Raw genomic sequence first — 23,976 nt, 5'->3', positions numbered from 1 at the left:
CCAGATCGGGGGTTGGAGGTTGGAGTCTTCTCTGTGGCACATGACCAACACAAGAGGAAAGACTTAAAAAACTCCGGCATCAGTTTTCTCACCTCGACTCTCTCTGCTAGACCGCCCTATAGCAAAGTTCTCACTTGTCAGTCCCCTTTGAAAGGATCACAACTTCCAACCATCCTTTCCTTGCCTCACTCTTAAACAAGGCCTGGCAATCAAGGATCGCCAGGTGTCTGAGGAATGCCTTTGCTTTGACAGAGCAGAAACAGAAAAAAACAAAAAACAAAAAAACTTAGTAGCTGCACAGGGAGAGGAAACTTCAGAAAAGCAAAAAACTGGCATGAATATTCTCAAAGATATGAGGACATTTTGCAACGATGAGAGAAAAACAAGGACAAATAAAAGGAACATTCGTAAAACAAAAAGGATCTCTTGGAAGTTAACAATATGATGGCAAAAATGAAAATGAAGAACTCAGTGGAAGAGCTGGAATATAAGAAAAATTTTCCAGAAATAGTAGTGAAAAAAAGACTGTAAATGAGAAAGAAAAGATTTTTCTTTATCTATTATAGACAATGATTTGGTGGAAATCTTTGAAAGAAAGATTTTAAATTATATAAGCCAGCAGATTTTGCAGCATGAGATAAAATCAGAAAAGAATTCAACTTCTAAAAGGTCTTTAAACTTTAAAATATAGAAAACAGGAAAAGTTTATCCCCAAGTGCCAGAAGATCTAGTCAGACAGCAAGTACTAGAACTTTATTAGTGATCTTTCTAAAGAAAACAAATTTTATGCCTAGCACCTACAAAGTGAAAAATCTGTTACACGAGGCACATTGGCAAATCATGATCTCAGTACACCTATTTTCAATGAGAGCTGAAAAGGCCTAAGCCAAAATTGAAGACCAGTGTAAAAAAATAGCCTCTTTACATAAATCTCTCCAGCTAATCTTCACAAGCTCCAGAAAGGGTGAGATGGGGTGAATGAACTCTCAACTCCCTCTGGCTACTTCTATGACTACTCTGATTCAGCCATGAGAAATTACTGACCAGCAGACTTAACTTGCTTTTTACCTTCATTCTTCATATTGCTAAGATTCACTTGGAATGTCCTTGAAGTTGCATATGTTATTAGGTGATAAGAGCATTTTGACAAGGTCAAGTATACCCTAGCAAAATGAAATGGAGAATTGAGGCAGTTAAGAAGTCCTAGACCTAATATTTCACTTTCCCTAAAATATGCAGGAATTGAGATGAAAACGTTCTTAAAATTCTCTGCTTTATTTTACTTCTAATCTTAATCCGTACCTATGCCTTACAGAGGGAGGCAGAGAGCTGCAGTTGTCAAGTAAATCTGATCTGTGTGTATTAATAACCATCCCGTGATGCTCAGTAGAGTTGCTTCCTAGCATGCTCTGGGACACACTAGTTCAATCACAATCTCTGGGTGTGGGTCCATGGCATCAGTATTGTTTAAAAGCTACCTAAATGACCCAAATGTGCAGCAAGAACTGACAACCACTGATAATCACATCTATAATTTGGGCTGAAAACACATTGAAACTCATGCTTTGGATTAGCTATTTATATTTCTTTAAAACTTGGTAAGCGCTAAATATCTACTTTCTTTGAAGCTGTACAGATATAGTATCCAAATAGGTGACCATACTTTGTTCATTTAAGTGGTTTATTGTTGGCACTTGGCTCTCTTTTCTGGTTTCTCAGCAATAAGGCTCAATAATGTGGGAGTTGGGATGGGGAGAGAGGACCAAGAACATATTACTTGGAATGCCTGGCTGATTTGAAGTAAAAATATCAATATAAGTAAGATTCCTTTTGGATTGTATGGATAATAATCCTATACTTAGTTATGCATCTTAATAGGAAAGACTTTAAAACTACTGTCAGGGCATTAAATTTGGTTCTAACTTTAATAAGCTCCGGAAACAAACATAGGCTATTTTACTCTTTGTGAGAGGGCCAGAGCCCTACAGCGATGTGAGAGCAAAATGATCACTTCAACTAAATAAATATCTTCCTAATTGGCTCCAGGGAAGTTATATATATATATTTTTTCCCTTTGAGTAATTACTCTGTATTTTTCCCCCAGGTTCAGGGGCATTTTCTCTAAAGAGATAATAATATAGCTAGCTTAACAGTGGAAAATAACCTCAGGCAGTCTATTTGAAAGGCTAAAAAAAAAAAAGAAGAAAGAAATGAGAAGATAGAGAAGACAAGGGGATGAAGAGGATGGTGATCACAATGACAAAAAACAAAAAAGGAACAGAAGGCAGAGGAGCAGGAGAAGCAACAGCAGGGTAGGAGTCAATACTGGTTAAGGGCCTTTCAGAGTTTCTTATGACCTCCAAGGCAATTTGCATTATTATTATTATTATTTTTTGCGGTACGCGGGCCTCTCACTGCCATGGCCTCTCCCGTTGCGGAGCACAGGCTCCGGACGCGCAGGCCCAGCGGCCATGGCTCACGGGCCCAGCCGCTCCTCGTCATGTGGGATCCTCCCGGACCAGGGCACAAACCCGTGTCCCCTGCCTCGGCAGGCGGACTCTCAACCACTGCGCCACCAGGGAAGCCCAGCAATTTGCATTTTAAACAAGCACCCCAGGTGAGCTTTATGTAAAATAAACAGTTTGAAATTTACTGGCCTAAAATATGCCTGGTACTAATGCCAGGGATGCTGTCCAATTTAACTCATTTAATTTTCGAGCTCCCAGTCTTGCCAAAGCAACAATGGGTAATAATATTTTAAGATAATATAAACCTAGGGACATAGTGTTTCTAGGATTACTCTCAAACCATGGGCAGTTCTCTTTGATTCAAGGCCAAGAAAATGACCAGAGAGGACAGACCAGCAGTCATGACAGGTAGCCTTTACTGAGCACTTACCATGCTGCACCAAGCCCTGTTCTAAGCAATTTACATGATTGAGTCACCTTCAGTTCTTATAAAGAGTAGTCAGTATTATTTCCCCTACTGCACAGATGAGGAAGCTGAAGTTTCAGTTTAAGTAAGAGGACTCATATCCTCAACTGCTCAAACTATTAAACATCAAAATATTCCATGCAAAGGAAGGTAGAAGTACTGCAGGCCTGAGTTCTCATTTTAGCTCTATCAGATTAATTATGCAAACTCTGGTGGCCTCACTTGCCTAGGTTACTTGTCTGTAAAATGGGACTGGTGGTATTGGTGTAGTGAGAAGCTAGTAGATGTTGACTCCTTATCAAGAGTATAAGGTACCATATAAATGCCAGTTATCATTATACTCCTATAATCATGGTGCACGTGGGCCAGATCTAAGTCTTCCCACATGAAGTTAGAAAATAGAAATGAAGTAATTTTGTTACTATTCAATCACAGGTAGAATCATATGTTGGTTCTAATAGCAGGAGGACAAGGTGGAGGGGTGAAGTGAAGTTTTTTAAAAGGTGCCCCTTTGACTGTTTTCTGTGTGCGCCTCAAAATCTGACCGCTACTCCTATATTGACTGTAGGATACACTGGCTCAAGCTTTCACACAATACATTTTCATCATACTTAACCTATCAAGTCAGCATAGTACCTCATTTTTTTAGAGTGCCATTTTTAGAGACTGTGTTTAGAGGAGCAACTTTCTAGTTCTTCCCAATACCCTTAACTCAGTGACTGTTTATTCTCCACCATGAAATCAAATGCCAAGTGCTCAAAGAGGAAGGAGCTGGTACACAAAGTCAAATGTGTGATGTCAGCTGCATGAGTCCAAGGTAAATTACCTCACTCTTCTCCATCTCAGTGGAGTAGAGTTAATCAAATCTGTCTTGCTTCTCTCAACAGGATTATGGGAAAAATCTACCGAAAATATGCAAGACTGTGATAGAAAGAAAGAAAAGAGGGAGGGGAACACACTGGAAACCAGCGAGTAGGAACAGAGGAGAGAGTGATGTGCGAATTGGGTGCCAGAGCCAGGCAGGTTTAAGCACTGAAATCACACAACCAGTGTGCTTCCACAACCCCACAACCTCCTCCCCATTGAAAAGACACTTTTATAACAAACCGTGGTATATCCAAAGTGCTGTTTTCTCAATAAAAATAACTGTTATTTACCTGCACTAGGTATGTTATATACCTGCATTAGGTAAGTTACTATTATAGCCCTTTTTACAAATGAAGAAACTAAAGCACACAAGGGTCAAAAACATGTCCAAACATCACCAGCTAATAAGTGGCAGAACTAGGATTCAAACCCAGGCAGTCTGCTCCAGAGCCTGTTCTTACCTCTGTGCTTATTGCTTTTCAAAACAGTGTCCATGTAGAGTTTGGGGCCAGTCTGTCAAATGGTGTTAGTTTTCCAGTCAACTCTCAACTGACCTTGCAAATAAAATTAAAGCCCCCGCTTCTGCTTTCTCTAGCGATAGAGTACCAGGAAGGAGAAAATGGACCACCAGCCTCGACACCCCACAAAACACTTTCTCATGCCCATTTTTCCCCAGCTTTCCCAGTGCCAAACCCCACATTTCCCCATGTGTAGGTGTGACCCCATCCTAGAATCCTGATTAACCTGGACTGGAGAGTCAGAAAACCATGAGCAGCCTTGAATTGACCCCTTCCCCTGGCTAACATACCTTCCACCTCCATCCCCACCAACATACCCACCCACAAGTCCATCTCTCTCCCAAGTTCATGGGCTGGGAATGAACTCTTGTCACCTATTAGTTTCTTCCTGGGATGTAACAACCCAGACCTGGCCAATTACACATTTTCTTAAGCTATTGGACCTGCTGTCCTTTGCCTCTTTCTTGTTGTGAGTAAAGAGCTATGGTTGCAGTGTGGCCAGTTCTGGACAATACAGGAAAGAGTCTTCAGGAGGCTCCAGGGAAAAGGTTGCAGACACAAATACTCAGAGGAGATAGGCAGATACCATAGCTGAACGAGTAAGTCAGGCATAAGAGGAAGTTGTCTTTAAATACTTGATTCCTTCTGCTGTGCTTTGTTTTCCCACTTTCGATACAGTTAAGGATACCTGAACTCTATCAAAAGAAAACCAAAGTGGGGGTAAATGTAATGGCAGAAATTGACACTTTGTCTCAGTGTCTGAGAACGGTGGGAATTCAGACCCATATTTTGTAGTTTTTAAAAGAAGCCAGAAAACCCTATTTGCATTAGACATCTCCTGAGCTTGAGCGTCAGATACCAGTTCAGAATTTTAAAGTAATGTGCTACGGACCGATTCTGCTTTCACAGATTTGCTTTCTCTTTCCAGTCAGAGAGTGGTGGTCAAAGAGGCCCAGGCGAGCAGCTGAGAACGGAATCATCTGTGCTAGGGTGGCAATTTAAGACCCTCCTCCATCCCCCAGCATCAGCTTTAGGATTGGTCATCCTCAGGCTTTCTTTCTAGCAGGGCCAGTGAGGGATAAACAACAATGGGCTGAACCTAACTTTTCCTTTGCTTCTCATCTCCCTCCAGTGAATGCTGGAATTAATCTGCTTATTGTTTAAACAAATGTAATCCAGGAAGGATTGCACTGAAGCTGCTGTAAACAGGTAAGGAAAAGCAGGCCTCAAACAATTGTCTCTAATTGTGGTTATAAGAGGGGGCCAACCCTGATCTCAGACATGACAAGCAAGAAATACAATCAGTAAGGCTGAAAAGCAATCTCCTGGAATGTGGAAAAATAAATAACGAGGATCATAAGTACAAGTGTCCACGGAAGTGAAATTATTTTTATTTTCTCAAAAAAATAAATTTGGATATTATTAATTTACTTTGGTTCTTTTTATCATGACTTCAAGAATTATTTTTGCATTGAAATAGTCTTTCTCAAATAGTGACTTTATAGTGGAGGATAACATGCCACTTTACTCAAGTGATCAGAGATCGCATCACTAGTAATTAGACATGTGGATATCTGTACCTCCTGATACCAGGAATGAAAATGACATAACATCACTTCCTACTAAAAAATGCATAATCCCAATCTAATCATGAGAAAGTTTGAAGAAGTTCTGTAGAATAGTTAATAGTATTGTATCAATGTTAATGTCTTGGTTTAGCTAATTGTACTATAGATACATAAGATGGGAAAGCTGAGTGAAGGGTACACAAGAGTTCTATGTACTGTTTTTGTAACCTTTTGTAAATCTAAACTTTCAAGATGAAAAGTTAGAAAAGATATTATCTTGTTTTTATAACCTTACCCTTAAGTCTTCTTTAAACAATTTTTAAGGATTTAAATTTAATCACATGCTATATTTATATTATTTTGTCTAAATTAACTAATTCAACATTGATATTTGATTTTAAATGTTGAATGATGCTTAAATGCATCAATCACAGGACAGATAATATGCAGAATGGGAAAATATGAATTGTCAATGACTATTCTTTACTTGCTTTCTGCCTACTGAAGGGCATGGTGATTGTTTATGTTTCTAAACACTTTTTCTCCTTTTATTTTGGGAACTTCCTTTATTATAGGGACCTCCACTTCACCCTCCCTTTGGGGAATTGCTCTTTCCTTACTGAAAACACTGAAATAATGATGCGGCTACAAGTCGTAGTAAAGCTAACACCCTCCTCCCACTTTCAAATACAACGTTGGCCACATGGCCTACATCCAATCACAAAACTAAAACTTCCTGGCCACAGTGATTGGCCCAGGGCGAACATATCACCCAAACCTACCTAGCACCCAGAGTTTTGCTCTGGGACTTTCATGTCGAGGATGGAAAGGAGGTACTCTTTTTCTCCTTGGATTATGAACTGGAAAGCTGTGATTCCAGAAGTACCAACAGTTGTGTATTTTACCCTTTGGAAAAGTCTGAGAAACGAGAGCTAAGAAGATGTAGAAGCTGAGAAGTGAGGAGAGATGGGGTGGGGAGGGCACTCGATAATGCTGTTTAAGTCTCTGATTCCCGTCTCCTGGGCCAGTTCTATCTTTCTTTTTTCAAGCTTTAATAACATAAGCCAATGTATTTCCTTTTTCTTGTTTAAGCTAGTTTTAGTTAGGATACAGCTCTTTGTCTTTTGAAACCAAAATAATTTTGATTCATCCAAGATGACTTTTGTTTTGATAGACAAAAATGTTACATGTTTCAGATGATTCTGTTTATACCACTACTACTTGGGACTAATTCAAGGGGAAGGGACAGATTATAAGGGTAAACTTCAATTAAGAATAAATTTATTCTAAAAGGGAGACACCTGAACCAGTGTCAAAGATCACTGAGGAATATTAAAAAGCAGAATAAAGATCAGTACTGAAAGACGAGATAGTCAAAAATTCTCGGTTCCAAGAATGAAAAAGAAGTAAGTTCTATGAACTAGATCAGTGGACTACCATCAATTTCAGAACAAATTATAAAGTTTTGGTTTTTATTACTCACAAAATATATTTTGATCACCGACACCCAGCATGACATAGAGTCAGTCCTATAGCCACCTATATATCTGGACTTCTGCATATCATGTGACAAGGTCTTTTTGCTTTCCTTTTGAACAGTCACCGGCAAGATAAATTTGTAACTGATTCTAAAGCATAATGATTATTAAATCAATTAACTTGTAGGAAAGTTTCTAATGGTTCTATCTTTTCTCCTGTCCTTTCATTAATTTAAATCTTTTTATTAATAACCTGAATGAAGATACTAATGGAAAGTTGACTACATTTGTATATAGCATAAAGCTAGGAGCAAATCAATGGATGAAAAAACCAAGATTCCAAAAATCCTGAGAGGCTGAAACTCAACAAGGAAAACACTTAACCCCCTGCCTCTATATACACAGATAACAAAAACATTAAAACTGTGCAAATCAGGGTGGAAATGTAACTTAATAGCAGCACATGTGACTACAAATAGAGATTCTAGTAAATTATTTGTTCAATAAGAAAAAAGTAAAGCTAACTCAGTTTTAGGCTATAGTGGCAAAAGGATAGTTTCCAAAAAGAGGTAAAATTCTTGCTCTAATCAACACAGGTTTGGCCAACTATATTACATTTAATTCTGGGTGCCATATTTTTAAAAGTGTGTTAAAAAGACCCTGTTCAGACAAGAGTAACCAGGATGCAAAATCATTAAAAAGATTGGGAGTGTTTAACCTAGAGTAGAAAAAACTTAGACAAGACATAATAATCTGTCTTCCAGGTCAGAAGAGCTGTCATAAAGAGCTTGAGACCTATCAGTGTGGTACTATAGGGCAAAGTTAGCATGACTAGAGGCAGATAATGAGGGAAGATTTATGTCATTATAAGGAAGGGCTTTGTAACTATTTGAGCCAACCCAAACCAAAGAATGGGCTGTTTTGGGAGACCCTGAATTACCTAACCACTTGATAGAAATATTCCTTTTTTTAAAATTTTCAATTTTATTGGAGTAGGGTTGACTTACAATGTTGTGTTAGTTTCAGGTGTACAGCAAAGTGATTCAGTTATACATATACATATATTCATTCTTTTTTAGATTCTTTTCTCATATAGGTTATCACATAATATTGAGTAGAGTTCCCTGTGCTATACAGTAGGCCCTTGTTGGTTATCTATCTTATACATAGTAGTGTGTGTGTGTTCACCAAAGTTCTTGATTTATCCCTCCCCCCTTCGACGTTTCCACTTTGGTAACCATAAGATTGTTCTCAATATCAGTAGTCTGTTTCTATTTTGTAAATAAGTTCATTTGGATCTTTATTTTTTTATTAGACTCCACATATGAGCGATATCATATGATATTTGTCTTTCCATGTCTGACTTACTTCACTTAGTATGATAATCTCTAGGTCCAACCATGTTGCTGCAAATTGCATTATTTAATTCCTTTTTATAGCTGAGTAATATTTCATCATATATATGTACCACATCTTCTTTATCCACTCAAATCAATAAAATTAGAAATGAAAAAGAAGTTACGACTGACACCACAGAATTACAAAGGATCATAAGAGACTACTACAAGCAACTATATGCCAAAAAAAAAGGACCACCTAGAAGAAATGGAAAAATTCTTAGAAAGATACAATCTTCCAAGACTGAACCAGGAAGGAGAAAATATGAACAGACCAATCACAAGTACTGAAACTGAAACAGTGATTAAAAAACTTACAACAAACAAAAGTCCAGGACCAGATGGCTTCACAGGCAAATTCTATCAAACATTTAGAGAAGAGTTAACTCCTATCCTTCTGAAACTCTTCCCAAAAATTGCAGAGGAAGGAACACTCTCAAGCTCATTCTATGAGGCCACCATCACCATGACACCAAAACCAGACAAAGATACCACACACACACAAAAATTACAGGCCAATATCACTGATGAACATAGACGCAAAAATACTCAACAAAATACTAGCAAAACAAATCCGAAAATACATTAAAAGGATCATACACCATGATCAAGTGGGATTTATCCCAGGGATGCAAGGATTCTTCAATATACGCAAATCAATCAGTGTGATACACCACATTAACAAACTGAAGAATTAACACCATATGATTATCTCAATAGATGCATAAAAAGCTTCTGACAAAATTCAACACCCATTTATGATAAAACCTCTCCAGAAGTGGGAATAGAGGGAACTTACCTCAACATAATAAAGGCCATAAATGGCAAACCCACAGCTAACATCATTCTCAATGGTGAAAAGGACTATTCCTGAGGAGTGTCATGTATTTAGGGACGTGTTAACTAGATCAACGCTTCTCAAGCTTTAATTGCATGTGAATCGACATGGACTAATTAGAAGAACTGATACTGATTCAGTAGTTTTGGGGTGGGGGCTGAGAGACTAAATTTCTAACAAGCTCCAAAGTGATGCCTATCATGTGGTATATGGACCACACTTTGAGAAGCAAGGAACCAGATAACTGTTAAGGTTACTTTTTGATACTGAGAGTCTATAATTTTCATTAAAAAAATACACTTCAGGAGCAAAGAAAGCAGTTATATACTGTGTTTTCCATATGAAAGTGGCAGTGTTTGAGTGCATAGAGGAAGCAGGAGCATTGCCTGGAAACAGAAGCAGCCATACTCCAAAACTTACTCAGTAAATGCGTATTTTTAAGGAACCTGTTCTAAGGTAAGAAAAATTGTAAATAAATACTTGTATATGACTACATTTAATTATCCACTTTCATTAGAAGTGACGAGTCATGTTCAATAATCAGAATTAATAGCACTCATTTCTTCAATTTTAATAATGCAAATCTATATTAAATTCAAGACTTTAAGTGTTTGTCTAGTTCATTCAACAGAAGTCCTTTATAATTATCGATCCACTCCAGAGCCTTTCAGTGCACTGATTTTGCTTTATTCTCTTACCTTCATGTCTATAGATTAGGGCTTTCCAGCTGGTAGAATTATAGATGTCCCTCAAGATATTCGGTCTTCTTATCCTTTGGGAAGGCCAGACAAGTAGCTTGATCCTGGGGTCCTGGGAAGAAGACCCACCCAGGTTGGCATTAGTCAATCATGATTAGTGAGTGACACCTAGCACTCATTAGTCTGGCCTCAAGACATTGAGCTCAACCAAGCCAAGTGTCTATCATCTTGATACCAACTTCAGCAACTTGCTGCAAGCATGTCTGTTTTTATCTTAGGAGAAGGCTCTGTGGATCTGTTGGAGAAGTTCAGGTCTTAAGTGCTTCACTAGCATAGCATGCCCACCAAAATTTGGCCATGGGAGGATAGACAATGAGAAAGAAAGAGGTTTTTGGCAGGTGTATCTTTAGGTGATGATCCTGATATCAGTCTTCCCATACATTAAATACTTTTATCCCTTTGTGGCAAAGTAGATGCATGGCTACATCTCTAAAAGGTATGTGTATTTTTCAATTTAGAAAAATGATTTTGTAATACTTGACATATAAAGTTTAGGTAAATTCTAAATCTATAGCATCCTCTTATGAAATTCCAATGGTAAATGTGGCAAGGAGCTAAAAGGAAGAGTTGCTATATTTAAAATCAAATGTTGCAAATTGTTTAATGGTTGTAAAACTTGTTTCAAAATTTTTATTCTCTTGTACAAATATTTTTTTCATTGACAGCAACCATCAACAATTCAAAAAGACTTACATTAAAATGTTTTGATTAGAAATGGTATATAGGCTTTCAAGCATAAAACCTGAGATAAAAAGTTATATTGATGGAAGTATATTCACAGTTCTCAATTTAATGTTATCTATATTCAATTTTAATATATTGCTCCAAATATTGTATTTTATTTTCTTGTCAAAACTGTATCATATAAAAAAATGTAATGAATATCTTTACTAAGTACCATACAGATATTCCCAAATTTCCTCCAGTTTTATCCCAGTGTATCATACAAATATTGTAATTTTCTATTTGGGGGAACACTGCTATAGATAGATTTCCCTCTATAATATGTTCTGTTACCAAATATCTTCTAGTATACAGACTAATTAATTATATATTTGTCTTAATATATAGCTACTATTACCCAAAGAAAACAGGTAAGTCTACATAACAATTGGAAAATGTTAAACCTAAGTTATTTCCTCGCTCCTTCTCCTATGCCTCTTGGAAAAAAAACCTGGAACATTATTCTGGAGGGCTAGCAATGCTCTTTTTCTTGACCTGAATGGTTATATAGTGTTCACGCTGTGATAAATCACTGAGCACCTGATTTTGTGCACTTTAGTGTACCTAGTTTATTTCACTGTAACAAAAGGTTTAAACATTTTGTTTTCTACGACTAAAGAGATACGGTCATCTCTGAACATATTCTTTTTTTTTTTTTTTTTTTTTTTTGTGTGGGTGTTTTTTGGGGGCCTCCTCTTGTGGTGCCCTCTCCCGCTGCGGGGCACAGGCTCCGCCCAGCCGCTCCGCGGCACGTGGGATCCTCCCAGACCGGGGCGCGAACCCGGTTCCCCTGCATCGGCAGGCGGACGCGCAACCACTGCGCCACCAGGGAAGCCCCTCTGAACATATTCTTACTTCCTGTTCATAATAGCCTTGCTCTTATTACTTTCCAAGAAAAACCTAATAAATGATTAACTGTATCACTGGGCAGTTGGGAGCAGTCATGAAAGGCATGACACTTACTTAATAATTCATAATAGAAACATAGTCCTCCTCGGTTTCTGAATTATCCTGTTTTCTACATAAATTAATCAGATGAATCAAATGCTGTGAAAACCAACTTAAGGGTGATAATTGGCTCTTCTAATTCATGATATAAAGTATGACAGTGATGGGCCTGGAGGTTATTACTATGATCCACATAGCAGGATAAGAGTAGCCCTTGATATGACAAAGTTAAGATGAATTCTACATCTATTTGCACCCTCCAGCCTTGGTAAACATTCATTTCTTCTGCATCTCAGAAACTGTGGCAAATAAGGTCCATCAGATAAGATTCAGAGAATTTCAAAATAAATTACTGATATATATATATATATATATATATAGTTTGGATGGGGATATTATCTTTTTACTGTGAGAATTTAGTTTGCCCTATTAAATATATCAACCAAATGTTTATTCCAGGTGTGTAGGGTGCTCCATTTAAGACAAATTCTTCATTACTAAGACACTGGCCTCGCTAACGATTTACTTGAACTGTCAAACTGACAGTAAATATTTAATAATATTTATTAAATAATATTAAATATTTATTAAATAAATATTAAATATTAAAAAATATTTAATAATGAAACACCATTATTAAATATTTGCCACGTTTCTTTTGCTTTGCTAACACACAGTTAGCATCTGTCTGTTGTGAGAATGAAACACCCTAGAGAGCTTGAGGCCACAACTCAGGCTGAGGCACAAAGAGAAAAGAAGACAGTTCACCCAGCCATCAACATTCACACATGTGAATTTACAGAGCTGACAGAAGAACTATCAATCTGAGCCCATTCTACAGCACCTCATGTGAGAGTTACATTATAGTAATAGACTTAACTGCATCACATGGCTTATTAACGTTGTAATTTGTTTTTGTTAAGAAGCTTTATGTTTAAAGAAATTGTCAATCTACTCCACATTTCTGCAAACATGGAGGCAAATGCATTTCTCAGCCTTATCCTCCACCAAGCCTCCATCTCATTTGCTTCCGGTAAAGAGTTATCTCTTGCTTCCTTTCTCCACAAGCTCATATGCTTTCTTCCACTCTTATCTCTTTTCTTCTTTTAGAATAGGCTGCGCCCCCCGGCGGCTGGGAGCTTAAAAAAAGAAAAAGACCTTTCGCAGGCAAGACTTTGAATCCCCTGCAATTTTACTTTTGGGCTGAGACCGTCGCGTTCCCGCGAACTCCGACGCAAGTAGTCACGATCATTACCTAACCATCCTTCTCCCTTGACGTCAATTTCTTATTTTTCCATTTTAAAGAGAGGAAAGGCAGGCACCAGTCAAAAGTGAAACGGTTTGGTTCTAGGCAGTTGTGGGAGGACGACAGGTTTTGGAGCTCAGAAGGGCAGCTCCAGCAACCAGCGCTTGTGGCGCTGTCCATTCCTCGGTGCTGAATGGAGATCCTGGCATTTCCCTCCAGGTTCAACCCCTCAGGATCAGAATAGGTTCAGCCACAGTGCACTGTACCCATTTCCCTGTTCTGGGATCGGGGGGGAGTGGGGGTGGCGGGGAGAATCATTTAGATGTCTGCTTACTCTCTTTCCACGGGAAGACACCCTTCCACAAAAAGAAATTGTGCATTTTATGGGAAAGTAATGTCATAGCTTCAGTTCAACACCAAAGTGAAGAGCTCTACTGAAGGAAGAATGGAAAGTTCAGAGTTAATGAAACCTGCTCTTTCTCTCTCGGAGTCAACACAACAGCACTTGGGTCCCTACACTCCTTTGTTTATAAATAAAGGAAATAATTTTCTGTTTTTAAAAATCATGTGAATAAAAATAAATAAAATTTTTAAATCACGAGATTAATCATTTTTTTTTCTGATAAGGACTGTAAAGTGGGTGGTAGTGGGTCCTGCAATATCTGGGATAGAATTTTAGATATTGTTTTACTGAGGTTGAGAAACAGAGGAGAGAAGGATGTAAACTTGTTAACTAAGGTGGTTTGAATGGTTAAAAATACGTTTTTGAAAGTATTTCTTTAGCATTGTCTTCCAGAAGTGCTCGTTTTCCCAGGCGATTTAGGTTAGAATCCGGGCAGTAGAAGCTTCCCTTCTTCTCTCTGCCCTCCCAGCCTCTGTCCGATTTGAAAGACTGAAAAGCCCTGTTCTTCATAGCAGGTGCCGATATCCACAGGGCCGTTATAAGAATCCTCCTCCCTCCCTTCTCCTCCTACACGAGATAATCAAGTAAAGATAAAGAAAACGGACAGAAGGGAAGGAAAGTGTGCTGCACTCCAGATCTTTGATTCCTGGTAGTTATATTCAAATGGGGCACTTCTCTTTGAGAAGTGAAGGTGTTTCTCACGGCTACGGAATTTACACTCAGAACGGGAGCAGACTTAACCGATACGAGCAAACATTTCCTTCCTTTTCTTCTCTGCTGCTTATTTTAGCCGCTTCTCCATCCCGCTGGGAATACCATCCAGATCTTAGTCCAGGTAGATCTGACGTCAAGAGATGGCTTTCGTAGATTTGACGTGTAAACACTGATTTCCATTCCGACTCGGAAGGGCTGGGGCTCCACTCTGCCGGGAGACCGGGAGACCGGGAGACCGAAGCGCTGCACTGAGCGCTCGCCGCCGCCGCCCAGCCTCTCCTGCGCGTCTGTCTTGTCGCAGAACAACCGGGAGCGAGAAGTGGTCCAGAGCCGGAGGGTGGAAGGGGCGATCCTTTCTGGCTTTTCTACCTTGCTTCTCATCCCCCCTCTCGTTCCCACTCGTGTGCGAGCGAGTGGGAGAGCCATGGAGCCAAGAGCCTGGACTCTGCAGTGTACTGCTTTCGCTCTCTTTTGCGCTTGGTGTGCATTGAATAACGTAAAAGCGAAGAGGCAGTTTGTGAATGAATGGGCGGCGGAGATCCCCGGGGGACCGGAGGCAGCCTCAGCGATAGCCGAGGAGCTGGGCTATGACCTTTTGGGTCAGGTAAGAGTTTGCACTTTCAGAAAACTTTCTGGGGCTCGAGGGGACTGGCGGGACTGGAGCGTAATCTCGCATGTGGGAGTCCCAGGTTGCACTCTCCTGAGCACAGTGGCAAAGAGCAGGAGCTTCTCCAGCTCTCGGCCCTGGCGCGCTTGGAGAAGGCTTGCCTTATTTATTGTTTGGGCTGGGCGCAGCCAGGCAGAACCAAGCCGCTGCAGCTGGGTACAGCTTAGTCTTGCTGCTGTCCGCTCTGGAATTGAAATCCGTTCCCGCGCCGTTTGGAAGAAAAATCCCTCCACGCTTGTTCACGGAACTTGAGATGCACGCAGGCTCTTACCAACCAGTGCCCAGAGGAGAGGCAGTGCGCTCTGTCCCCTGAGACTCAGCGGGTCTGCGTCAGGAGCTGGCTGTTTCATTCTTTTCAATATGGCAGCATCAGATCCAAGTCCTGATCCAAGGGGCCAAGCAGGCTTGGAGATGTTCGCCGGCAGCCTTCGAGGATACGCCCAGGGCATTGGGAGAGTGTCAGTGGCCAGGACTCGCGACCCGGGGGCTCGGGGGCTATGGAGTGGCAGATGAGGTGGGTGAAAGATATGGGAACAACTCTCTGGGACTCTACCGCGAGCTCTGGATTCTCAATGGAAACTTGCAAAGTCCGAGCTTCACAACTTTGCTCGGTCAGTTCCCCTGAAGGGTCAAGCTGCCGAAGTGACTGGGGAAAGGATTTCTTTCTTTCTTTTTCCCCAGCCAAATGCGTATTAGCTTTCCAGTGCTTTCATCTTGTGAAAAAAAACTGTTGCCCGTCCAAGCAAGGCAGGGGTTAATAGACAGCTGGGGGATGGGGGGGGCGTTAAGGCATTATGTAGGGGGCTCCTTAGCTGTGCACCGCAGGGGGTGTGAGTTCTAATCTGAGCTTTCCTTTCCCTTGGCTCAGAATCAAGCCCTCATTCCTTGCCTTGCAAGTTGCTGTGCATGGAAACGGGGGTGGGAGGGAGGAAGGAGTTGTAAAACATTTTGGCGCGTTTTTTCTAGAGGTGGTGGTAGAGATGCAGCTGAAGTCATGGATGAGTAATGGGGTGTGGGCGTTGGCAATTCCATAGATCCAGATCCACTGGGGAATGTGCCTTTCCTTGCCAGAGGCTTCATTCTCCAACTTGACGAGCCAAACTGTCTGAAATCCTCAGCAGGAAAGTCAATACACATATTGAATTCTCTTCTCCGTGTCCCAGTAGCAGACCCATACTTTTGCTTTTGCCCAGTCCTTGTTCTGTGCTAGGCTCCATGTTAGGGGCTGAGGAATAATAGGAGGAAAATAAACTTTCAAGGAATCAAGAGTCTAGAGACTGGTTTAGAAACAAATGACTGCAATTGCAAGCAATTGGTATAGCAATAGAAGCTGTTCCTGGAGTCTCAATACTTGTTGATTGAAGGATTGAGGATGGAAGGGAATTGGGGAGGGGTGAAAGAAGACAGCCCAAGGAGGAAACACTTGCACAGGTTTAGGAAGAAGAATCAAAGGTTGCCCTAGAGAACATGATGACATTGGTGAAGGCACTCCAGGCATAGAAAACAGCTTGTGGGAAACCAGGGACATAAAAAGAAAGTGACTTACTTATAAGTCTGGAAACTGCAAGGCATTGTTGGGATCCAAAAAGAGAGTGAGTAGTGGGCGGAACTGTATGGGTGGGTACTGTGGGCATCATGGAAATCTTGTGTGTCCTATAAGGGGAAAAAAAACCTGGGAACTTTATCTTTTGGGCAGCTAAACAGCATTGGTAATTGTGTGAAAGGAGATTGGAGGAGAGAGCAAAAAATAACTCCCTCTTCATTTTCTCACCTTATTAGCTCCAGACATACATCCAAACCCGGACCATTCATTATGCGGACTGTCTTTCAAAATCACAAGTCTCAATAAACAAATAAATAACAATAAATCAGTACTCTTGGTAGGATCTTCGAGGAAGGGGTGGCATAGTCACAAGAGGCTTTAGAAAACAGTGGGAAAACCTATCTATACTTGCATGTGATTTGCATATGCATATTTCCAGTTAAATGACATTACTAATAAATGTTTTTAAAATAATAATTCTTTGTAAAAGACTGATAGTGCTTTCCTGGCTCTGCTTATTTCTTCCTTTGTTTACACTTAACTTAGCGTCACTATCTTGAACTCCTTAAGGCCTCAAAAGCTAGGATTGGGGGCAGGGGTGACAAGAAGCAAAACCAGTTGATAGCAGAAACAGAGCTAAGCACTGGTGATCTTTTCTTATGGCTAATATTGTCTCTCCCCAACTCCATGTAAAGCTTATAGCAGATTCAGCCTCTGAGGTTCAGGCTTGGAGCAGGGCCTAAGCATCTCTATTAAAAAATTCTCCAGGTGATAAGAAACACCAATTTAAAGAATGTAGTTCTTCTGAAATAACCCATTGTCAATTGTTTGTCTCAGTTTAAAAACATACAGGGCATCTAGAGAATTTGGTAGGTTCAAATTAAGTACTATTTTGAAAAAAGGGAAACTAGCTTAAAAGAATAATGGACTTAGTTCTAAATGGACCAAATGTATTGATAGTCACCCAGAGAAGTTTACACACTCTAAGGAGGAACACCTGTCCTAAATGTGGCATGCTGGCTTCTTCCTCAAAGCCTTGAACTATTGGAAAGTCAGAAGGTCACTACTAGTAGCTTATAATAATTATCACTATAGATTCAATGGCTATATTTCATAATAACAACAAATTATTCTAGCTGAATGTGGCACTGCCTATATATCGTACCAAAGGGTTTGCCTGCCTTCCACAAATTATTGTTCTCTGACAGAATAAATTTGACAAAATGAATATTTTTTAAGAAATGTCTATCTACACAATAACATCACCTAGAAAAGCAAATGTAGTTCCTCTGAAATATGTGAAACAGAAGCATCATCAGATCCCAAGTATGCTGTGAGCCCAAGTGATAATATCATGAAGCTCATCTCACTCAACACACTGAGAGCGAAGGCTTGATCAGTGTCTTCCTCATGAAGAAAAAAGTTAACTTCAATACAGAAATGGATTTAACAAAAGCTGCCTGTCTCCAAGTTAGCTGTGTTTCAACCTAACCTACAGATACTTATTTTGGAAAGAGGATTTTTATTTTAATTTTTTTCTTTTATAGATTGGGTCACTTGAAAATCACTACTTATTCCAACATAAAAACCATCCTCGGAGGTCTCGAAGGAGTGCCCTTCATATCACTAAGAGATTATCTGATGATGATCGTGTAAGTGTTGTGCATTTGTCTTCAAACCAGTAACCTGATTTATCTGCCTTCTTTGTGATTGCTAACAAGAGCAAAAGCAAATATGATTTTTTTTATTGTGTTCACAAAATCTGTAGTGTTTCTTATTATTTCCATAGGGTTATAATTGCACATAATAATAACTGGATCAGATTGAATTGGTTGACTAAATTTTATATGTATAAATATATATAAAGTATATATATATATATACACACACACTATATATATATATATATATATATATAAAAACACTAGCTCACAAATCCAGTCTAAGAGCATGAAAATGAATATTGAGAATCAAGTGGCAGCACTGATGAACTGTTTCACAATACAATCAATCAACAAACTTTTACTATATGCCTATTATGTACCAAGCACTTTGATATCCGATGTGATGTTGCCAGAGAAATATGATACATAAACCCTGTTCTTAATAACGTTTCAGTGTAACTGAAAAAACATTCTGCCATTCTGTCTGGTTTGGTTATGTAGGGAACTAGTGCTTTTGAAGGAGCTTTAAATCCACGTCTTCATGAGGCAAATGTTTCTGTAAGTATTGTATAGTCTGATCCAAAGCATTTGATCTCTTTTTATCCTGGTTTGTATACATATTCAATGATTAGGCAACAGCAGGAAATGTCTAGAATGAATACAGGTAAAGTGTGGAGCCAATTTCATGTATATCTAATGTACCTTTTGATTTTGAAGTCTGTTTTCAAGGTCAGCAAACACACCAATAGAATGTTGATATGAAATAGAAATTTGAAGTATTGGAATCTACATACACAATGTTGCCTTTTCTCAAGAATGTGCCATACTGTCTAGGACATTCTAAAGAATTCTGGAAGCTTTGTGAGAGATAAAACATATACTTTCAACTTCCCGTAAAGAAAAGTATAAGTGACAGAAAGGTGCTAGAACTGTTGAAAGTACAGGAATTCGTGAACCCTGTAAAATAATTTGCTATTTTATTTGTTGTGCAACTGATAGAATTTTTAAAAAGAAGAAGAAAAGGAAGACAAATTAAGAGAGTAGGAAATGACCGGTCCTGGGTTATCAGTGTTCAAACATGAAAGAAGCAACCAAACCCAGACCAAGAATGCTGTATCAGGACCACAGACAGCAACACCACTGCTCACAAACAACCATTGCTGGCTTTTACCCACGTTAATGGCTAGAAGTGAGAGACCTAATCAGAGGCCCTGAACATTACTTTAAACGTTTCTTGTCCAGTGAAATCTTCTCTTCGCTGTCCCAAGGCAGATGGCTAATTGTATGCGGGCTTTGAAAGTAGGGCAACTTCTAGCACTCTGGCTAGGCTTAGTCCTTGGGCAAAACAAGAGAGAGATTTCCTTGTCTGCCTAAATGCATGCCTGACATTAATGCACAAGAAAGTCAAACTGACCTTCCTTCTCATCTTAATAGGAGGAAATTGGATAGAGTGGAGCAGACCTAACTGTTACTATTACTCAAGTGTCTCACTAAAATGAACAGATGGCCCAGTTCTATTCTTTAGATAGTTCCTTAATAATTGATTTGGGGGAGAAATCTCAAAGCATAATGAAGAAGAGCTAAGAATTTACTCTTCAGCATAACTTCATAAAAAAGGAGTCTATATAATCCTATGAAAAGTTATCCCCAGAATAACTTTAGTTCAGGAAAAACCGTAGAACACACTGAAGCTTGCAGTAGGAGGTTAGACTAGATGATTTTTAATTCCCTTTTCAAATCAAAAGGATTATTTACAATTAAGTACATGATATTTATTATATACATAATAGAAGGACACCATTAATTTGCTCTGCTCCACTTGGTCTGCTCTTACAGAGATTAATATGGCATTTGGAGTTAATGACGTTAATCATAACACTGTTTCCAGCAATTGGATGTTTATCTGATCAGATGACAGAGTGCCTCCTCTTATATTCCATTTTTTAAAAATTGCTTTTGATTTTCATTTTATTGCTCCTTTTTCTGATAGGGATGATATTCTTTCAAATTAGCACTCAAAATGCAGCAATAAGCTATCGTTACAAGTCTGTTAATGAAATCTCCAACTGTAAGTGACTCTCTCCCTCAAAGATTAGTACTTGTTCCCTAGCAGCCAGTTCCCAAAGACCAACTCAGAAGACAGGCAGTATATTCCAAGCATTGAGGTATTTGAAGCCAACACATTTAAGCTTGAACATACAGGCACTTTAAAAATAAATTATAGTGACTGACTTCCAACTCTCAAGTCCCTCCCAATGTTTATAATAGGTTTGCAGTATATTTTCTAATTGGAAATTCAGGATAGTCTTAGTGGATGGTTTTATCCTTTAGTTGCAAATTATTTTTCAGTTTTTATTTTTGGATCTGACTCATTAGTATTCTCACATTAACAATATCCTATCACACCATGGACTATCACCATGTGTACAGAAGAGAGGATATGTTTTGGGTAGGAAAGGGTCATGTCGCTCAGCAAAATTAGAGCATGGTATTATCTCATAATGAATATAACCACAAGGCAGCCCCTCACCCTCTCAGGGCCTCAAGTATAATAGGATTATGCTATAAATGTGGGGAACGTAATTTTTGTATTGTCAGGTGTCTTTGCATAATACATGAAACTAAATCAATGGTAAGTGTGCATGGTCAGTAGTGCTCATTCATCACCCAGGATCTGTTTCTCATATTAAATACACTTAAGCAGAAGGTTGAAGAATAGAGGAGGCAGAATTTCAAATCTGCAAAGACGTAGCGCCTTTCTTGTCTTTTGTCACATTTGCAATTTCTATTTTTGTATATAAAGAAAGAGAAATTAAGCTGTAAGAGCAACATAACAGCAGTCTCTGGGATCTCTTAGCTTGTTGACTCATTCCATGAAAACGGACAAATTTTCTGCCACAGAACCCTGGAACCTCAATATAAAAGTGAGTAATATGGTCCATTTGCTGATGAAAGCAGGCTGAACTTTTACTTCCACTGTAATCACAGTGTAAATAATTTGAGGGAATCATCACTTCACTGACTGCTTCTCCTCCCCATAAAGGTACATTTTACTGTAATAGAGGAAATGTTCATCTCCCCAGTGGGCAATCCCTTCTTCTCACTGAGCTGCCAGTTTGATCTATAGTCAAACGAAAACACTGTGGAGCTGCCTGAACTCTGATGGAGAGAGTACTAGAACTAGTTAGAGGGAAGATGATTACACCAGAGGTGGCTATTTGTTGATTTTTTTGCTCTAAAACTCCTTGTAGGTGCTATGGGTTGAACAACAGTATGAAAAAGAGAGAAGTAAACGTTCAGTTCTAAGAGACTCAGCACTAGATCTCTTCAATGATCCGATGTGGAATCAGCAGTGGTACTTGGTAAGTACCTACAGGAGGACTGTGTAGGACCTGGGTTATTTGTTATATCTGCACAATAGATTTTTTTAATGATAGATAATTCAGCAGAGGGCTGTGTTACCTAGAGATTTGGGTTGATGGGACCTTCCATGATCTGGATCTTCTGTTTTACTATGTGAGGATGTCTGAAACACAGATCTTTAGCTATTATGAGAGGAAGGGTTGTTGCCTTTTGTCTTCTTACATTTATCTGGAATAAGTACAGAAGAATCATGTCTTGCAATTTAGGCGTTCCAAAACAGTACTCATGGCAAAAAAACATATTTGATCAAAGTTACTCTTGAGAACCCTTTAAATCACCCAAAGAGTACAGTGAACATGATTCAGTATATATAGCCCTGAGAGGCAATTCGTACATGCTTACAGGTGAGAATTTCTGAACTAGGCTAAAGGAAGGAACACAAGGAAAGACAAAAGGCATCTATCTGCCGATGTCTAGACTTGCAAACTAGTACTACCTTTAATATAGTTATCAAATCCCTGTTGGAATGTAGGCACCTAGTGGAGAAACTGTAAGTGTTCCTGCTTGCCTTCAGAGTACTCTCCTCTGTTTTAATGTTAAGCCTCTATCGTAGTAATACATGTTAATAGAAGTGTTTATTGTTGAGAATATTATAAAAGATGAATTTTCATGACAACCATAAGCTAACGCTTAGACATCCTTGTTGCATAATGGATGGGAAAGGAGATCAATTCCTCTTGAAACTCTCTTAACCTAGGCAATACCTACTCATTGCAGCAGAAGAGACTCATTAGCTAACACTGGTGCATTTGCTATGAGTCAAATACTATTCTAAGTGTTTGACATGAGTTAACTCATCTAGTTCTCACACAACATTTTGTTGTAGGTATAGTAAGTACCCCCATTTAACAGATGAAGAGACAGAGACATTGTCAAGTTGAATAACTTGTCAAAATCACGTAATTATAGTGGAGGGGCCATAATTCATGGCTCCAGAGGCCATACTCTTAACAACCACACCCTATGATCGTTCTTCTGACTGACATTGGCATTGGCCAACAATCTGTGTGTAGTTCCAGCCTCCTGTGATTCAGCTTCATGTTGGCCTAGTAGATTCTTGTTTTGCCCCACCTCTTTCTAAGGAGCATCAGCCAGGGGCCAATGCATTCACTGATACTTTTGATTGTTGTTATTTATAAATTTCTTGTTGACCTCTTCACTAAAAAGCTGGCATTTTTCTAGTGCATCTCTCTTGAATGCTTGGGGATGTGCTCCTATCTGTGTTCCCTTGCTGTCCAGCTCTTCTTCCTTACAGTCCCACATACAGTAACTAACAGAAAAATTATCTGAAAAAAAAATCCCACATCTTCTCTCACAGATACTTACTCCCTAAATCACTCATACTTGGAAATAGGCAGTTAGATTGCAAGTCTTGGTAAGACCACAGCCTCCTGGGCATTCCAGGTTCTGCCTTTTCTTTTAGAAAAATCTATAAAAACATCCATGAAGAGCTGTGAACCAGACAATATAAAGTACATTCAGTGTGGCAGTGGAGGCTCAGGATTTGGGGGGAGATGGAAACATGGGACATCAAATAAAGCTTTGGTAGATGAAAAGCTTGAGCATGTAATTATAAATGAAAGCAACTTAGGGATGAACTTCTTCTTCAAAGCCATGCAGCTCAAAGACAAGGGGCACAGGGTGAGTCATCCTTTTGATTGATTTTGCATTGGAACAACTGGAAAAAGAGCAGCACTCTGATGATTCACTTGGTCCTACCCTTAACTTTGTTTTTTTATTTCACCTAATTGCCCGCTTTAAAGAATAGAGTGACCCCAGGAAGAAGAAAGATGGGTCTCCAGACTGGAGCTTCAGTTCTTATTTTGCAGCAACCAAATCATGGTTTTACCAATGCTTCTTTGTTTTTCTTTATCAGCAAGATACTAGGATGACTGCAGCCCTGCCCAAGCTGGACCTCCATGTGATACCTGTTTGGCAAAAAGGCATTACAGGCAAAGGAGTTGTTATCACTGTACTGGATGACGGCTTGGAGTGGAATCACACAGACATCTATGCCAACTATGTGAGTCTAAGCCCTCCCATTGCTGCAACTTAGGGAATTGTCTACACTGACACACAGTTAGGACTTTGCTTCCCTCAAGCAGGAGGCTACTCTGATGTCAGCCCTGGCAATGACAGGCCACGGTTTTGCCACTTCCCTCACCCTTCTGCCAGTGCACATAAACTTTTTTTTTTTTTTTTTGTATCACTGGGCATTGAAAGAATTTGCTGGAGCCAAGGATTGTACAAAAGCATGTGTGTTGGGGTAGGGGGAGGCACTTAATAT

The 23,976-nt window shown here is 39.4% G+C and overlaps 2 protein-coding genes across 6 annotated transcripts in view; one reads left to right on the top strand and one right to left on the bottom strand.

Moving 5' to 3' along the window:
- The window catches only part of LOC114486744 (tigger transposable element-derived protein 1-like), a 570,985-nt gene that overhangs the window by 128,019 nt on the left and 418,990 nt on the right, over positions 1–23,976 (bottom strand). For all 5 annotated transcript variants that reach the window (XR_008618082.1, XR_008618085.1, XR_008618084.1 and 2 more), the window contains one exon: positions 10,299–10,410. The gene's annotated coding sequence lies outside the window, so the exon portion shown is untranslated. The remainder of the gene's footprint in view (positions 1–10,298; positions 10,411–23,976) is intronic.
- The window catches only part of PCSK1 (proprotein convertase subtilisin/kexin type 1), a 39,880-nt gene continuing 30,641 nt past the window's right edge, over positions 14,738–23,976 (top strand). Inside the window, exons 1-4 of the mRNA XM_007107835.1 lie at positions 14,738–14,996; positions 18,150–18,254; positions 21,518–21,628; positions 23,566–23,712. Of these exons, the coding sequence (XP_007107897.1) occupies positions 14,817–14,996; positions 18,150–18,254; positions 21,518–21,628; positions 23,566–23,712 (543 nt within the window). The 5' untranslated portion in view covers positions 14,738–14,816. The remainder of the gene's footprint in view (positions 14,997–18,149; positions 18,255–21,517; positions 21,629–23,565; positions 23,713–23,976) is intronic.

Source organism: Physeter macrocephalus, chromosome 8 (genome assembly GCF_002837175.3).
Source record: "Physeter macrocephalus isolate SW-GA chromosome 8, ASM283717v5, whole genome shotgun sequence".
NCBI lineage: Eukaryota > Metazoa > Chordata > Mammalia > Artiodactyla > Physeteridae > Physeter > Physeter macrocephalus.
The sequence above is the reverse complement of the archived record's forward strand: the minus strand, read 5'-3'. Positions and strand labels throughout refer to the sequence as shown.